Source organism: Agelaius tricolor, unplaced genomic scaffold (assembly GCF_023055355.1).
Source record: "Agelaius tricolor isolate 1412-34295 unplaced genomic scaffold, bAgeTri1.0.p SCAF_38, whole genome shotgun sequence".
NCBI classification, from domain to species: domain Eukaryota; kingdom Metazoa; phylum Chordata; class Aves; order Passeriformes; family Icteridae; genus Agelaius; species Agelaius tricolor.
In genome coordinates, this window is record NW_027269298.1 from 2,635,200 (window position 1) to 2,650,984 (window position 15,785).

Here is a 15,785-nt window from a genome sequence, read left to right on the forward strand (position 1 = left end):
GCGAGGGCCCCGTTTGACCCACGGGGGGCAGCGCTCCTGCCCTGGGTCACGGAGATCTTGTATGGAAAAGCCTTTTTGGAGGATTTTTAATCCTGAGAGGCCTCAGGAACAAAATGTAACCAATGGTTATCTGCTGCTGTGGGATGCAACAGGTGCATCTGGGATCCAGCTCATGTGGTTGTTTCTAATCAATGGCCAATCACAGTCCGGCTGTCTCGGACTCTAGGTCAGACACAAGATTTTATTATCATTCCATTTCTCTGCCTTTCTTTGCAAGCCTTCTGATGAAATCCTTTCTTCTCTTCTTTTAGTATAGTTTTAATATAATATATATCATAAAATAATCAATCAGCCTTCGGAAACATGGAGTCAGATCCTCATCTCTTCCCTCATCCTGGGACCCCCATGAACACCACCACAGCCCTGGGCTGGCTGAATGATGCTGGTAATCCCCAATTGTTCTCTTTTTGCTGGATAAGAAGTTTTGCACCTTTAAGGCTAGTTCTGAGGGTGAAGGAGGAGAGAAAAGCAGCGTGGAGTTTGTTTTCACAAACTCCTCTCACTCCTCCACATTCCTGCTGCTGGACAGACAGATGTCACAAACATGTTTTGTGAAAAATCCTTTCCTTAGGATTTTTCCTCCTGAGAGGCCTCAGGAACAAAATGTAACCAATGGTTATCTGCTGCTGTGGAATGCAACAGGTGCATCTGGGATTGGTCCATGTTGATTGTTTTTAATTAATGGCCAATCACAGTCTGGGTGTCTCGAACTCTGGTCAGTCACAAGATTTTATTATCATTCCATTTCTCTGCCTTTCTTTGCTAGCCTTCTGATGAAATCCTTTCTTCTCTTCTTTTAGTATAGTTTTAATATAATATATATATAAAAAAATAATAAATCAAGCCTTCTGAAACATGGAGTCAGATCCTCATCTCTTCCCTCTTCCTGGGACCCCCATGAACACCACCACAGACAGACAGACAGCAAGACAGAGCTCTCCTTTGCTCTTAGTTTTTAGCTAGCTGAGGCAGAGAAGTTCCCTAAACTGGAGTTTTTATTTTTCTTTAGACCTGTTTAAACCTGCTCTGAACTGAGCACCCAAAAGAGCACCTACATCTCACACCTATAGCCCACTCAAGCCAAGCCTGAGCCACAGCATTTCCAACACCAAAAAGATTGATAAGAGACTAAGTCCAGCTACAGCCCACAAAAGAGACTTTCTGAATTTATCATTTCTTTTAAAGCAGAAAAAAAAATATTGTTTAATAATGTTAATTTTTTGTACTAGTGAATGCTTTGCTTATTAAATAAATAGTTTTTTTCCACTTTTCTCCAAAGAAATATTTTCCTGAACCAGTTTAAAAAAAACCTGATTAAATCTACTTTTTAGAAGAACCGCTTCAAAAATTTCCCAAATTTACCCTAAACTGTGGAAGTTTGGCATGCACAGAGGAGCTCTGCTGTGGGGCAGTGTCACCTCTGAGCACAGGAAACCCTCTGGTGAAAGCTTTGTTTGCACCAGGGGAACCTTCTGGAGCATCCTGAGCTATGTGGGGGTTTGGGATTTTTGTAAGCCCATGTTTAAGCTCTGTGGTGTGGGCTGCACACCAGGTTAACACAGGGAAGATCCTCCTCCCTCTCAAGGAGGAATTGCCCCCCAGACCTGGCAATTCCCTCAGAGGGAACCCCCTGAGGGCTCCTGTCACAGGGACAAACCCAAGGCAGAGGTTTTGACCCTGTGACAAAATCTGTTCCCTTTTGGGGGGCTCTTTTCCCATAAACCCAAAGCCATTACCTTTCTTTGCAGGCTTCTTGTTGTTGTTTAGCTGCCCACTGACGTCCTGTAACCGTTTTTCTAGTTCTTTCTTCTTTTCCTGAGCTAACTCTTCTTTTGACTTTGCTGCTTGCTTTTTGCCACTGGCAGCTGTGGGGGAGGAAGGCAGAGTTTCTGAAAGTGCAGGGATGCAGGGGGAAAGAGTGGACATCACTATTTTACAGGGCATGTACATCTGTGTGCACACTCTGCAGTGACACTGCCAACATCCAGTGCTCACACAGCAACTACACATCCCAGAGAGAAGACAACACCTGAAGTTGCCTTGCTCATCAAATCACCACCATCCTGTAACATGCAATTTTTTTTTTTTAAGAGAGATCTTCTGGAAAGTATTGTAGAAGATAGAAATATCCATGTAATAACCTTGTCATTACAGGTTACTTACCAGCCAGTTATATGGTCAATAATTACAGATTTGTAATTACAGAATTGTTACATGGGTTTTCTGCCCTGTAAAATAAAGTGTCCCATTAAAGGTTGTCAGGAGTAAAGCATCTGCCATTAAAACTTCCGATCCCCTCACACAAGAATCTACTGTGGTTTATGTTGCTCTAAATAGAAAACAAAACAAACAAAGGCAAATTAAAAACCAACTGAGGCAAAGGCTGGCAGACAACTGGAATGTAACTGAATCAGGATGGAAAGGGTGAGAAGGACCAGCAACACTCACACTGCCAAGGAAAGGAAATATTCCTCCAAAGGAGGAGTAATTGAACACAGGTGTTGGCCAGGACTGGAAGCACAAGACAGGAGCCAGATATTTTGCCTGATCCAGCAAGGAAATACCTACATTTCTGTGAGCTGTTTTAAAGCAATGCTTTAAAAAAACAACAAAAAAAAAAAGAAAACTGGAGAGCACAGTCCTAAGAGGGAACACTCAGCACAGGAGTCCAGCCAGGCTCAGGCATGCCAGGCTCACAGAGTGGATATCTGAGGTTATATCTGTGTTACTCTGTGCTCTGGTTCCAAAACTGAAGGATGCTTTCCTGTTCTGGAAAATCCTTTCCTGAGCTAGGCCAACAGTGAAGGATTCAGGGGAAAAAATTAAGGAACAAGAAAGGTCAAAGTCTGTGCTTTGCTTAGGCCTTCCTGAAAATCCTGAGGAAGGAATGGAGATGCTCTGCAAGAGCAAGGAGTAGCTTTTGTGTCATTATCTTAAAAGCAAAACTCCCTTAACCAAGAGGGCCAGGAGCACTTCAGGAAAGTGATGCTACTGCTGTCCAGCTGGAGCTAAACTCTCCAGGGGCTGCAGGAATTCCCTCTGTGGACAAGACACAAAGTCTGTCCCACACTGAACCACACACTCAGCAGCAGATTGACACTCACCCTCTGAACTGACAGAGGGTGAGGCCAATGTGGTGATCAGGACACACAGCAAGAGCAGTTTTGGGGTGAATACACAACTCAGACACACCCAGAATCCACAGGTAACCAGGTAACCTTGTGCAAATCATTTATTGCCTTGGTGGTTTGGATCCCAGCCACGTTTTTTGTTTCCTTCCTAATTAGATGCTAAACTATTCAGGATAAGAAACTGATCCTTCCAGATGTATGCATGTAACACCTGACACAATGAGACTGAAACCTTTACAGGGCCTTCCAGAGCCTGGGTAAGTAATAAAGGCATCCCACAGGTCTTGCAGAGGAACACATTGGCTCTCCAGGTCTCTGCAGCAGGACACCATGGGAAGAAAAGAACAGAGAAAAACAGGAAGTTTCTGTACATTTCCTTGGGAGAAAAGAATCTCTAACAATTCCTGCCACCACATACCCACCAGGTGGATAAGAGAATCTCAATACACATGCCCTGACTCCACAGCTGAGCCCAAGAGCTGCTGGGGGGAACACGTGCCCCGGGAGGTGAACTTACAAAATGGTTTCCTTTGTTTTTTCTGTAAACAAGATTTCACGTATCTCTCCAGTTCTCGTAACGTTGTGGGCTTCAAGGTTTCAAAATCTATTTCAATCTCGTCGGGATTGGAGTCTCTGAGGGAAGGTTCTCTGGACTGGATGATGTGAACCACCCTGCCCAGCTTCTCCCCGGGCAGGCGGTTGATGTCCAGGCTGAGCTGGCGCTTCTCGTCGTAGGTCATGGGCAGCCCTTCCTCCTCCTCATCCGAGTCGTAGGTTGCAGATGCCTGTTTGCCTCCTTTCTTGGGCTGCCTGGGGAGGTTGTCAAGCATGAAAACATTCATGGGGACACAGCAATGAATTCTTTTTTTTTCCCCTAACTCCCTCGTAACAAACGTCCCCATGCTCTTGGCTTTGAAGCTCTTGTCAGATGGCTGGAACAGCAGCACAAGTACTGAAAAAGTTCAGCAGGCTGAGATCAGCTGTTGTGTTCCTATTATATTTTAGCCCTGTGAAGTGTGACAATGAGCCCAAGTAGCAGCAGGGGGGCAGCCATGAAATGGCACGTTCTTGGTGGCTGCACAAAGGCAACCCCCAAAACCTTATCTGAGAGCAATCAGGCAGGGATTCAAAGAGCTGGACAGTGAAAACACAGTGGTTCCACTGCCAGCTCCAAGTTAAAGACTCCCTGGAGTTGTCTGGGAATGGGAACAGTATTCAGCAGCAAATTAATAACTACTGAGCTTCCCCAGGAATTAAGGACAGAGCTGGAAGCTCTTGGCTCTCCCCCTCAAGGCACCTTGGCTCTCACCTGTTAGCTGTGGTTGTGCTGTTCACTTTCTTAGCTGGGGCTTTCTTCTGCTGGGCTTGTTTTGGTGGTTGAGCCACCTTGGGTTTCTTCTCCTCCTCAGCTTTGACTTTGTGCTTTTCTTTTTCCTTCTCTTTATCTTTCTTTTTCTTCTCTTTCTCCTTCTTCTCTTTTTTTTTCTTTGGTTTGTTCACTGGCGCTTGGGACAGTGCAGCCAGCTGCTCATGGACGGCTTTCAGCTACGGGGGAGACAAGGGAAAAACCATCAAGGCAAGGTAACTGCTGCCTCCACAAACCCTTCCCTCTACATCCCAAGGTGTAAGTATAGCCTAAAGCCAAAAATCAAGCAGCTCATACTCTGGGATCCCAGAAGGAAGGAGAGAGCATCAGCACTGAGGAAAACCATCTTGAAGAAAACTCCCGTTACATCCAACATGCACTGACTGCACAGCTGACTGCTTTTCCCCTTAGGCTGGGAATGTTTCCCTGCATGCCAGCCTAGGTGGGATTTTTCAGGACACAATTCCTGCTGCTGTGCTCTGTCTAATGCACGGACACACAGCTGGGATGGTGCAGTACCTGCTCCTGGAGCTCGGCCAGCCGAGTCGCCCGCTCCTCCTCGGAGTCGGAGCTGTCGGAGTCTGAGGAGCTCTCCTCACTGCTGTGGCTGCTCTCTGTGCTTTTGCTCACCACTGGGGCTGTTGGGGGAGGTGGAGGGGGGGCCTCTGCAGGCTCATCGGGCATTTTTGCAAACCTCATCTCAAAGACATCCTGCAAAAAGGAGCAAAATTGGTGACCAAAGGAGCCTCAGCCACAAACAGCTCGCTCTGGTCTCAAATACATCTCTTGTGCACTACAAGAAAATAGTAATATACAGAACATGGTTGCCCATCTGGAAAGCCCATGAAAATCCCCCAATTACTTTAAAACCAAGGATTGTAATATTTTAGGAGCTGAACACGGCATTGGGCCCATGCCATGTGAAGAGCACAACAGTCTTGCAGAGAGCACAAGGCTCTTTCCAAGGGCTGGAGGAATCTCTCTTGTTGGTGCCAACAGCAGATCCATACCTGGATCTCACCTTGTACCTGAACTAAAAACACTCTGGAAGATGCATTTGCCAACACCTTTACCTGGAGCTTCCTGGCCATGGCCACCACCTCGTGGTCTGGAGGATTGTACTTGTAACAATTAGAGAACATTAACCGAATATCTGCTGCAAAACCTTGTGCGTCCTGGTACTCCCGACTGTCCATCTTTTTCTGCAAACAAACAAGCCAAAGGGGAAAGAAAAAAAGAAAAGCCATAAGCAAAAGGCATTTTTATCAACTGCATGGAGGACACATGAACCTCAGAAGACCCTCAAAAATCCCATCTAAGAGAATGGAAGTTTGATTTGGGTTATTGGTTCCTAAATAACATTCAGAGTTTCTGCTTTATAAAACAAGCAAACACCAGGCAACTAAAGAAGTTGATATCTCATAGCAGTTTAAACACTAAGATTCTAAGCTGGCCTTGTTTTCTAAGTAGTAGAATATAAATCTGGGTCCACATTCTACCAGAAAACATTTAGAAATTATTAGAAAAATAGTTTAGAAAAATGGATCAGGAACTAACAGAAACAAGGATCATGGATGGGAAGGGCAAAAGTCAGCAAGCAAGTTACAATTACAGGAGTACCTGAAGTGTGTATTTCTACATATGCTTGGATATATTTGCCTTGTAAGTCTGAAAGGGCAGAAAAGATCATGAGAAATCTAACTCTGATTTCCTGCTAGCAGAGGGCAGGAGGTTTGCTCTGCAGTTCCTACAGCAAAACAGGCATTTACAGTTGAACTACAACTCCCACGCTTAAATTAAAGTCCAACTGATAGAAATGGATACAGCCTTCACCCTTTATGAACCTACTCATAATGTTATTTCCTAGAGCAGTGAGGATAAATGTCAAATATTTGTACCTTGTTCCTTTCTCTTATTTTTCAGCTCTCACTTCCAGCCATTTCTCTTGCTGTTTGGGACTCAAAGACTCGGGTTTAGAGAGCAGTTTATAGCATTTCTAGCACTTAATTGATTTGATGCATATATTACTACTATGTATAAAACCTTAGCTCCAATTACTCCTGCTGAAAGGAACCAGAAGCTAACACTAGGTTTCATTTGCATTTAAAAGACCTGGGTTTAAAGAAATTCTCTATTTGCCAAGTGCTTACAGGCTTCCCTTTTGTATGTTTTGGGCACCTGTGTGCCCAGAAAAGGGAAAGGGTGACTGACAGACAGGCTGGGGACATGATGGGGACAGACATCCCCCATCCCAACAGCAATCAGGGGTGCCCAGAGTCTGTCACCCACCCCTAACTCCAGCAAAACTCCAATTTTTCACAGAACTACAGAAATTCCACAGCTGTGATAGACCTTCTAACTGTCTTGAAACACTGCAATGACTCCTGGAGCTGTTTTTGTTGTGAAAAGGGCAGAATTTCACCTCCAGGAATCCAGCTTCTGAGGGACCTGCTGCAGGGTGGTGACATCCCTGCAGCCTTGCTCCCTGCCGTGCTGCAGCCAGACATCTGCCAAACTTTTGTCAGGAGACCTCATTTTCCTGGTGAATAAACCAGGAGACAGCCTGGAAGGCACAGCACAAAAAAAGCAGAAAGGGAAATAGGTTTGTGGTGCTCCTGTCTGAAAAGCCTCTCAGACCAATTCCAAAGCAAAACATATGTTCAAACCAAAGGGCCCATTTATTTTAAAATACATCTTACTGCATGAAAGGCCTTTTTATATTTGTTTGGCATACTCAGGGCCTGATTATTGCCTATGAAATACATTCCAGTGTCTGAGGCTTTGCTTTTCATCCAAACTCAACAGTTTTCTAGCCCTACAGTTTTTAATCTGTGGATTTTTGTTTTGTTCTCTTATAAAGAATAATTAGCTTAACAAAAGAGAGAAAAGCACTTTAAATCAGTGGGCTGGAATATCTTGGTATAAATACACCTGGAGATACCCAGCTGCTTACAAAAAAAAAAAAAAGTGATTACATTTACAACTGGAAATGAGGAGTCAGGCAGGGCAGCTCACCCATCCTCTGTCCCACAGACAGCATCTGCCACAGCAATCTCATTTTCCCCCTCAATCAATTGTTTTAATAATCTTTATTGTTCATAAATTTGTTTCTTCATGTCTGATGTGTCCCTTGCTCCAAGTCTTGTCCTGCCCACAGAGGACACAAAGAATGTCTCCTCACTTTTAAGACCCTGAACTCAGCTGCTCTGAAACTGCAGAAGTTGACTGCAGGAAAATTAAGGGGTGAGCAGAGTTACATCCCAGGAGAAAGTGCTTTATTCCAAAAGTAAACACACCTTGTGGAAATCCTCCTGCAGAGCAAGGCTTGCTGCTTGTTCACCACCGAGTAAAGCAAAGGCAGAGACATCCATGGCACTGCTGGGACCTGGCAGTCAGAGGATGGAGCAGGAGAGGTGCTCCAGGGCCCCCAGCCCCACAGAGGGGGACAGGGATGCTCTGCAATGGTCCCTGCCTGCCTGGGGACAGGGCAGCAGCAGCTCCAGCCTCAGGGCATCCCCCTCCTCACAGGGAATTACAGCTGCTGCCTCTCTCTCCTCACACTTCCACCCCTTCCTACTCCAAGCAGTTCTGCCCTTTCCTTCTCTGATAAAGAGAACTGAGCTGGAGATGAGCTCACAGATCCTGTCCCTGCAGCTGTTCCCATTCTCAGTCTGAGCCCCAGCACAAAATTCCAGCACATTCCTCTGCTCCTGGCTGCAGCAAGCTCAGCTACAGCCCCTGCATCTCACCTGGCCCTGGCACAGTGTCAAGAGCCAACCTGCCTCCTGCACCACACACAGAGAAAACAACCTCCAAATCCTCCTGGAGACAGCTCTGCCAGGGGAAAAAATGCTCCTGGACATGAAGGATATTCTCTGGGGAAAATCAAACCTAACACAGCCACAGAAATAAGAGACAAGATGTGTTACAGCTGCAGCAATGCTTGTGTTTTACTTTCTCACATAATTCCTCCCAGGTTAGTTTGGAGGCCCTTAGTTGTGCTGCTTTATCACAGCCATTGTCACTTGGGTAGAATTAAATCTAAAAACCTTTCAGAGCCACAGTGGAAGTCCCTGACACTGGAAAATGACACTGCCTGCAAATGGCAGGTTTGTGTTCCACACAGTGAACAGATTATGAGCTGCATCTCTGAGAAGTCACACCATGATGGGCAGGCCAAGAGCAATGACAATAAAACACTCCATAAAAAACCAATACCAGACAGCACTTCAAACAACTTAATTAAGAAAAATACTACCATGTGGAATGAGAAACCCAGAGTCTTTAGGTGTAAAAGACTCCACTGGGTTTGCCATCAGCCTGTCTCCAATTTTCTACCCTGCACTAGTCAGGTGCAGAGGGAGGATATCACCCACACTTACCAGAAAGGGGCAGAGGTGTACAATTTTAAAAGAATGAAGTCAGGACCTTAAAGAGATTTAAGCATGAAGAAATCACCAACCCAAGAAATCACAACTTTGCACCTAGATTTTTCAGAACACAGCACAATAATCTCTTGCAGTAAGAAATCACCTATGCACACATGGAAATGTATTTGAGAGGGTCAGGATTTCACTCTGTCCACCTCTAATCTTCCTGCAATCACCTGGGGCTTCAAGTAGCAGGCTGCAGGTATGTCTGGAGACCCAGAGCATCCCTGGGATGGATGCATGGCACATCAGAGTGTGACATGCTGTTCCCAGGTACCCCACAGGATCTACCAAGGAATATGACAGGAATCACAACCACAGCTGCCCTTCTGTCACCAGGCACTGGCTCAGCTGGCAGTAAAACCCTTCTGGCAATGCCAATGAAAGCCAGCAACAACATCTTCACCTCCTGCCACCATGGAAGTCTCCCTTCCACCAACACAGAATGCAGTGCCTGGCTCAAAAGAAGATGGGAACTACAAAGACATGGCTTTGCTTCATGGAGGGATTCAGCAAACCTCCAAACCTACTGGGAAAAACAAGAATATTGGACCATACTCTTGAGGAGCCAAGCATGAACCACAAAACCAGCACGTATCTCCCTGAGTACCACCACATCCATCACCTGCTGGAATTGCTCAGTGTAAGCCTACCTGCCACCACCAAGTAGGCAGGCAGCAGCTTCTGGAAATGGGATACCATCAATTGGATCCTATGAAATAAAGCACCTCCTCTTCTCAGAGTGCAACACAATCCTAAGAACACCAGTTAAATACCTGGACTATCCACAAAGAGGAGAGAATGCCATTGTACTTTGCTTTGTGTACATCATCTGCTTTGCAGGGCAGAAGAAAAAAAAGCTGTCCCAGGTTATGGCAAAAAAGGGAGAGGGGAAAGAAACAGAATATAAAAATATCCAGCTGGTATCCGAACAGGTTCAGTTTCCACCCTTTCCCCTTCCCCCTCCCACAAAGGAGCCAGGCAAGCAGAGGGACCCCCTGCCAAAAGAGGAGGTAAAAGAGGACGTACTTTCACAGTACTGAGATCCATGGGGTGTTTGATTATATCGTGATAGTCATGTAATTCCAAGGCCTCTGCATCCACGGGCTTGTAAAAGGGCCATGCATAGGCTGCATGCTTCTTGGAGAGCATCTCCTTGAGGATGCTGTCACAGTACTTGAGGTGCTCAGAGAGTTTGCCCTTCTTCCCTGCGTGCTGAGGGACCTCTCCATCCTCCAGGTCCTTCTTTGGTGGTTTGATGGGGCGGCCGCCGCTCTCCCTGCGCGCGATGATTTTGGCCTGTTTGGGGTCCGACAGCGGCGTGGGGGACTCGCTCCTGCTGGCAGTGATGGCAGACGTGGTGGGGGTGGTGGTGTCTGCTTTCCTCTTCACTCCCTTTTTCTGAAACAGCACAGGAACAGGCTCCATGAGGACATGGCCTGCAGAAACCCTAGCACAGCTCATCTAGAGGAATGTGTCGCTCTGTTGACGGAGTGACAAAACTATTCTCCGTCCCCTTAAAAAGGAAATAAGCCCACAAGTTTCTCTCCTCAATTTGGTGAAAAGGCATCTCACAGGACCTGGGGGACTTCACCTCAAAATTAAGGATAGCTAATAGGCAGGACTTTTTGCCTTCTGTCCAAAGGAATTTACTAGAAAAAGAAGAGAACAAAGAAACGAATCGCTTTTGTGGGGTGTTTAGCAGGGACAAGGATCTCTTGCACCCAGCTCAGTTTTCCTCTGTAAAGAGTTCTGTTATTTTGCCTTTTATTAAAACCTTTTTGTTTCCAACACTACCACAGAAGCCATCCTGCTGATTTTATGCAGATAGCTGAGCTATCTTGGGTGTGAAATAGATCTCCAAGAGCTTATGAGACCTGGCTCAAGGAGACCCATATTCCACTCGTCCTTAGTTTTGCCTATCCTCTGACATACAAAAACCCCAGTTATTTCACTGGGCTAAATGGGATTTGTGACTAGAGGCTCCAACACTGCACATCACCTGAGCCACAGTAACCAACCATGGCTCCAACCCAAGCCCAACCACGCTGCAAAATGTGTTATTTAACTGAGAGGGAACCAGGACTCTTAGCTGGTGTTTGCCAAGGGAAAGGAGGGCACCCAGTCAATTACTGCAGCTCAGCTGATGCATAGGGACTGAGCAAGTGTCAGTAACTTAACCACATGTCTGAGTCCCCAGTGGCAGGATCAGGCTGTGAGTTCTGAACCAAAGCATATTAATCACCAAAGACCCATGAGCCCTCACTCCCCTGCATTTAGTGGGTGTGCTAAGGTAGATTTTGCCTTAAGCAAATAAACCCTCTCACATAAATTCAAGCTGGGACTGTCCAGTCAGCTCTCTCGTGCTCCTATCAAGGATTTATTTCTCTGGAGAGGAAGATAGGGAGGAAGAAGTTCCTTAGAGAAATCTAAGGGAAATCTTAAGTAAATCCCAAGCAGAATTAATTTTGCAGTGTGTATTTGGCAAACTCACTTCTGGGTTCATCCTTGAGTTTTAAAATGAAATTGATTCTCAGAAGCAAATTATTTGGACAGAAACTGAAATGTGAGACAGGAGGAGAGCTTAGCTGCAAGATCTGACAATTTCTCTAGTAATTCCCAAACTACTGGGTTAAAAACCAAAAGAATTCTGTGCCTCTGCTGGTCCAAGCAACCTCACAACCAAAACTGTTGCAGTTAATTCCACAGTTTAGATAAAAAGATCCCCAGCTTTCTCTGAGCTATGCTTTCATCATTTTTAAAGCAATTCACAGCTTGCTAAGAAAATTTCAATTATTTAGGTAATGTCTTCATTTACCCATAAATTAACATAATAAATAGCAAAACACCAGTGACAACTCCCAGAAGATTACTCAGTAAGGAAGACAGAACTAATGCACCCAAAACCTGCAGGCAACATCAGTCTCCTCCAACTGGAGTGACAGGCTTGTCTTGAACTGGCTGAAAGCAGAGAGGAACATTCCTAATGCTGGAGCCTGCAAACCTTAAAGGAACAGCCCCAGTAAAATCAGGAGCTCAGCCAGAGAGGGAAAGATGCTTTGAGATACAAACCTTAAATGAGCAGCTCCAGAAAAATCAGGAGCTCAGTCAGAGAGGGAAGAGATGCTTTGGGATATAAACCTTAAAGAAACAGCCCCAGTAAAATCAGGAGCTCAGTCAGAGAGGGAAGAGATGCTTTGAGATAGAAACCTTAAAAGAATAGCCCCAGTAAAATCAGGAGCTCAGTGAGAGCAGGAAGGGATGCTTTGAGATACAAACCTTAAATGAGCAGCCCCAGAAAAATCAGGAGCTCAGTCAGAGAGGGAAGAGATGCTTTGGCTGCAAACCTGAAAGGAGCAGCCCCAGTAAAATCAGGAGCTCAGTTACAGAGGGAAGAGATGCTTTGAGCTATCTGATGTAAAATGGGGAGAATTCCAAGAGCCCTGGAGCAGCAGCACAGGGGAAAGCTGTGAAAGGAGAGGCTGGAGCCCAGCTGGAGCACGCACAGGTGCCATCACCTTGGCTGGACCGTGTGGAAAGTGGCAGAACTGCTCTCGACCCTCTCCAACCCAACACCCGGCGATGAAAGCAGGACGGCAGGGACCCAGCAGCGAGGGCTGGCGGCGCAGCCCCTCTCCTGCAGAGGAACTGCCCGCATTTACCTTGACGACCGGGGGCGTGGGAGGCACCACGGGCATGATCGGAGCGGCGGGCGGGGGCGGGGCGGCGGCGGCAGGGGCGGCGACAGGCGGGACATTGGCGGTGATGGTTGGCACGGGGGTGGCAGCGATGACGGGCGTCTGAGACACGGCTGGAGGGACGGTCTGGAACGGGGCCGGCGGGGACACGGAAGACACGGCCACGGCTTGCTGCGCTCCTGGCGAACGAACGAGAGGGGAAAGGCGCTGCTGGTTACACTGGGAGAGTACTGGGAGCAAAGTGGACTCGGCAGAGGGATCCCGGCAGAGCACCAAGGACACGGTGGTACAACAGAAGTGAGGAATCTCTGATCTAAGTCCTGGTACCATGGGTTTAGGTTAGCCACGCACAAAATAATTGCAGCTTTTCACATGGAGTGTTGTTCTGAGACAGCTTTCGCTGCAGTGAGCTCAGGAGAACAGCAGGAGATGGAACAGTGGGAGGCTTTCACACCATGCAAATGGCAACAAGCACTGCCCTGAGCCACCTGAGCAGCCAGGAGTGCAAAGCACTTCAGATTTGCCACAAATGCACAATGCCACAGGGTGGGATTCTTGGGGCTGTGCTCAGTAATTCCTGTGGGTCCCTTCCAACTCCATATTTTATGATTCTCAGTAGAGCTTAAGCATCCTGATGGCCCTGATGCTACACCTGCCCTGCTAAAAACTGCCCACTGGTGTCACAAAAAGGGGGCAAACCTACTACCTAATAACCAAAGCAGCAATCCTCCTTCTATGTTTTATCAAAGGATGTTGAAAAGATACATCATCATTAATTTCTCTAAGCTTGGATAGATTTATAGCTCCATTTAGCACCTGAAATGTGGGAAAACAGAGGAACAATTGACTTTCCCAGAGCAACAATTAGACCTTGTTTAGAGGAAAAAAAAATTACTCTCATCATTTAACTCAGCCCACACAAGGTCCTTTATGAACTGTTTTACCACGCTTGGACATTTTAGTCCTAAATCCATTTAAAATCAATTCTAGTTAAGCTGAACTCAACTTAATTTCCACTGATATGCGATGGTGTACGTAGCCTTTTGCAATGGCTTAATAAATCCTTTCCTTTTATGATGTTGCAACCATGTGTGCAAAAGGAAAATATTCAGGGTTTAGGGAATTAGCAGAATTTGAGACCAAGTCTCTGCTGTGCCAGAATTCTGCCAGGACCCAGGGTGAGCTGTGTAAACCCAAATCTGTGAAGACTTTCCATGCCATGCTCTGGCACTGGCAGCAGACTGGCATTTCTGGTTTTTTTTTTGCATAGAGAAGCAACAGCACTGCCCTCCCTCCCTGAAGTGCTGCCTGGATGGGCAAATCACAGATGGCAAGACTGGTGTGACAAACAGGGTGGCCTTGAGACACACGAGCCCTGAAACCCTGAGTGAGCATCTCCCAGACATCTCCCACCTTCCTCCCCTCTGCTTTAACTGTGAGACCACGCTCTCCCTTCCCAGCCTCTCCACATCTGCAGAGTCCAGCAGCTCAGGAGGTGGCTCAGGCCTTGGGAACAGCTCCCACCATTCCCTGTCCCTGCATGGATCCCTACCTGTGCTCTGTGTGCCCGCTGAGGGCTTGCGACCTTTGCCTTTAGGAACCGGGGGTAGCAACTCCACCTCCTCCTGAGGCATCTGGGCAACCTTCTGCAGAAATATCTTCTCCAGGGCTTGGGCCATGAGGACAATGTCATCTGTGGGCTGCACAAAGAAGAATATGAGCCTTTGTTGTATCATTCACATATCTGTGAAGACCGGGCTTAGAAAACACTGAGGCCCTTCAAATAAATTATGGTATTCAAACGCTGACAATAAACAGATTAGCTCTTCTCCCTCCTTGCTTGCCACTCTCCTGCTCTTCTATTCTGCTCTAGCATGCAAGAATTACAGCCCCTAAGTGTGCTGCATCCAGAGAATTATCAGGAGTTTGATGAACTTTTTGAGAAGGAGCCTGATAAACCAGTATCCAGTGCAGCAGTGTGGAAGCAGCAAACTGGAAGGGATGAGCTGTCCTTCCCTGCTTGCCAGCAGGTCCAAGGGAAGAGGCTAAACACACATTCTGTGGCTCAAACTAATTAATTTGTTTGTTTCAGCTGTTCTCCAGTCTGGGTCTATGATGACAAATGACTGGAGAAAACAGAACACAAAGAATTTTAACAACCTAACAAAACAGCAAACGAGCCAAACCCAAAATAGTAATAATAAGCAATTTAAATGTGTGTAAGTATGAACATATTTATGGAGACAGTCAAAGAACAGAGTTATGATTCTTGAACTCCTTTCTGCTGCTAACAGATACTATTTAGTGCCAGACAGTCTAACATGCAGCATTAAAGCACCTCAAAACACCTGCAGAGCACTACATTAAGTGCAGCTCATCCCAGAAAACTCCTAACTGACAATAAAAGGAATAAAAACTTGCTGCATAAGCCCAAAACAGAAATCTACCTATAATTAAAAGGCATATTTGCCATTGTAACTAGTCTGGGGGAAGAAAGAGGCAGCACAAAGACAGCTTTGTGCATTTCAAGTAACGTGGTTGCAATTAGTGGCATTTCAAATCCTTGCAAGGAGGGCCCGGAGCCGGCCCTGCTCAAAACCTGCACAGTAACAAGGGTAGCTGGGTGTTTTCTAAAGGCTTTTCTGGGTTTTTTTACCTTGTTATAGATGTAACAGTTTGTAAACATGGTGTTGAAATCCTGCATACATTCACTGGCACTCCAGTAATAGTTGTGTTCCAGGCGCTTCTTGATCGTCCCCATGTCCATGGGGTTTTTTATTATTTTGTGATAATCCTGTTGGAAAACCAGGGAAGATGTTACATCTGATTCAGTTTTGCTCACATCTTCCTCTAACCCCTGGTTTCTCCTCATCCCCCCTCCTAAAAAGCACCCCCCATAAATTTTGTGGAAATTGTAAATGTAAATATATATTAATTTATTTTCTAATTTGTATCTTTTTAGTCTTATCATTATGAACCTGACTCCAAAACACAACCTCCAGTCTGGGAATCAGCATTTCTGCCTCCCTTTTTAAAAGGCTGCCTCTGGCACTCACAGAAGTTTATCAGGGCTGCCTAAAACTATGCTCAAAGTTTCAGT

General features: G+C 46.1%; 1 protein-coding gene across 1 annotated transcript in view; it reads right to left on the bottom strand.

The window, feature by feature from the left end:
* The window catches only part of BRD3 (bromodomain containing 3), a 37,208-nt gene that overhangs the window by 4,785 nt on the left and 16,638 nt on the right, over positions 1–15,785 (bottom strand). The window contains exons 3-11 of the mRNA XM_071454216.1: positions 15,342–15,479; positions 14,238–14,385; positions 12,650–12,864; positions 10,017–10,388; positions 5,631–5,759; positions 5,077–5,268; positions 4,501–4,736; positions 3,709–4,001; positions 1,797–1,925 (exon numbers count right to left, since the gene is read on the bottom strand). Of these exons, the coding sequence (XP_071310317.1) occupies positions 1,797–1,925; positions 3,709–4,001; positions 4,501–4,736; positions 5,077–5,268; positions 5,631–5,759; positions 10,017–10,388; positions 12,650–12,864; positions 14,238–14,385; positions 15,342–15,479 (1,852 nt within the window). The remainder of the gene's footprint in view (positions 1–1,796; positions 1,926–3,708; positions 4,002–4,500; positions 4,737–5,076; positions 5,269–5,630; positions 5,760–10,016; positions 10,389–12,649; positions 12,865–14,237; positions 14,386–15,341; positions 15,480–15,785) is intronic.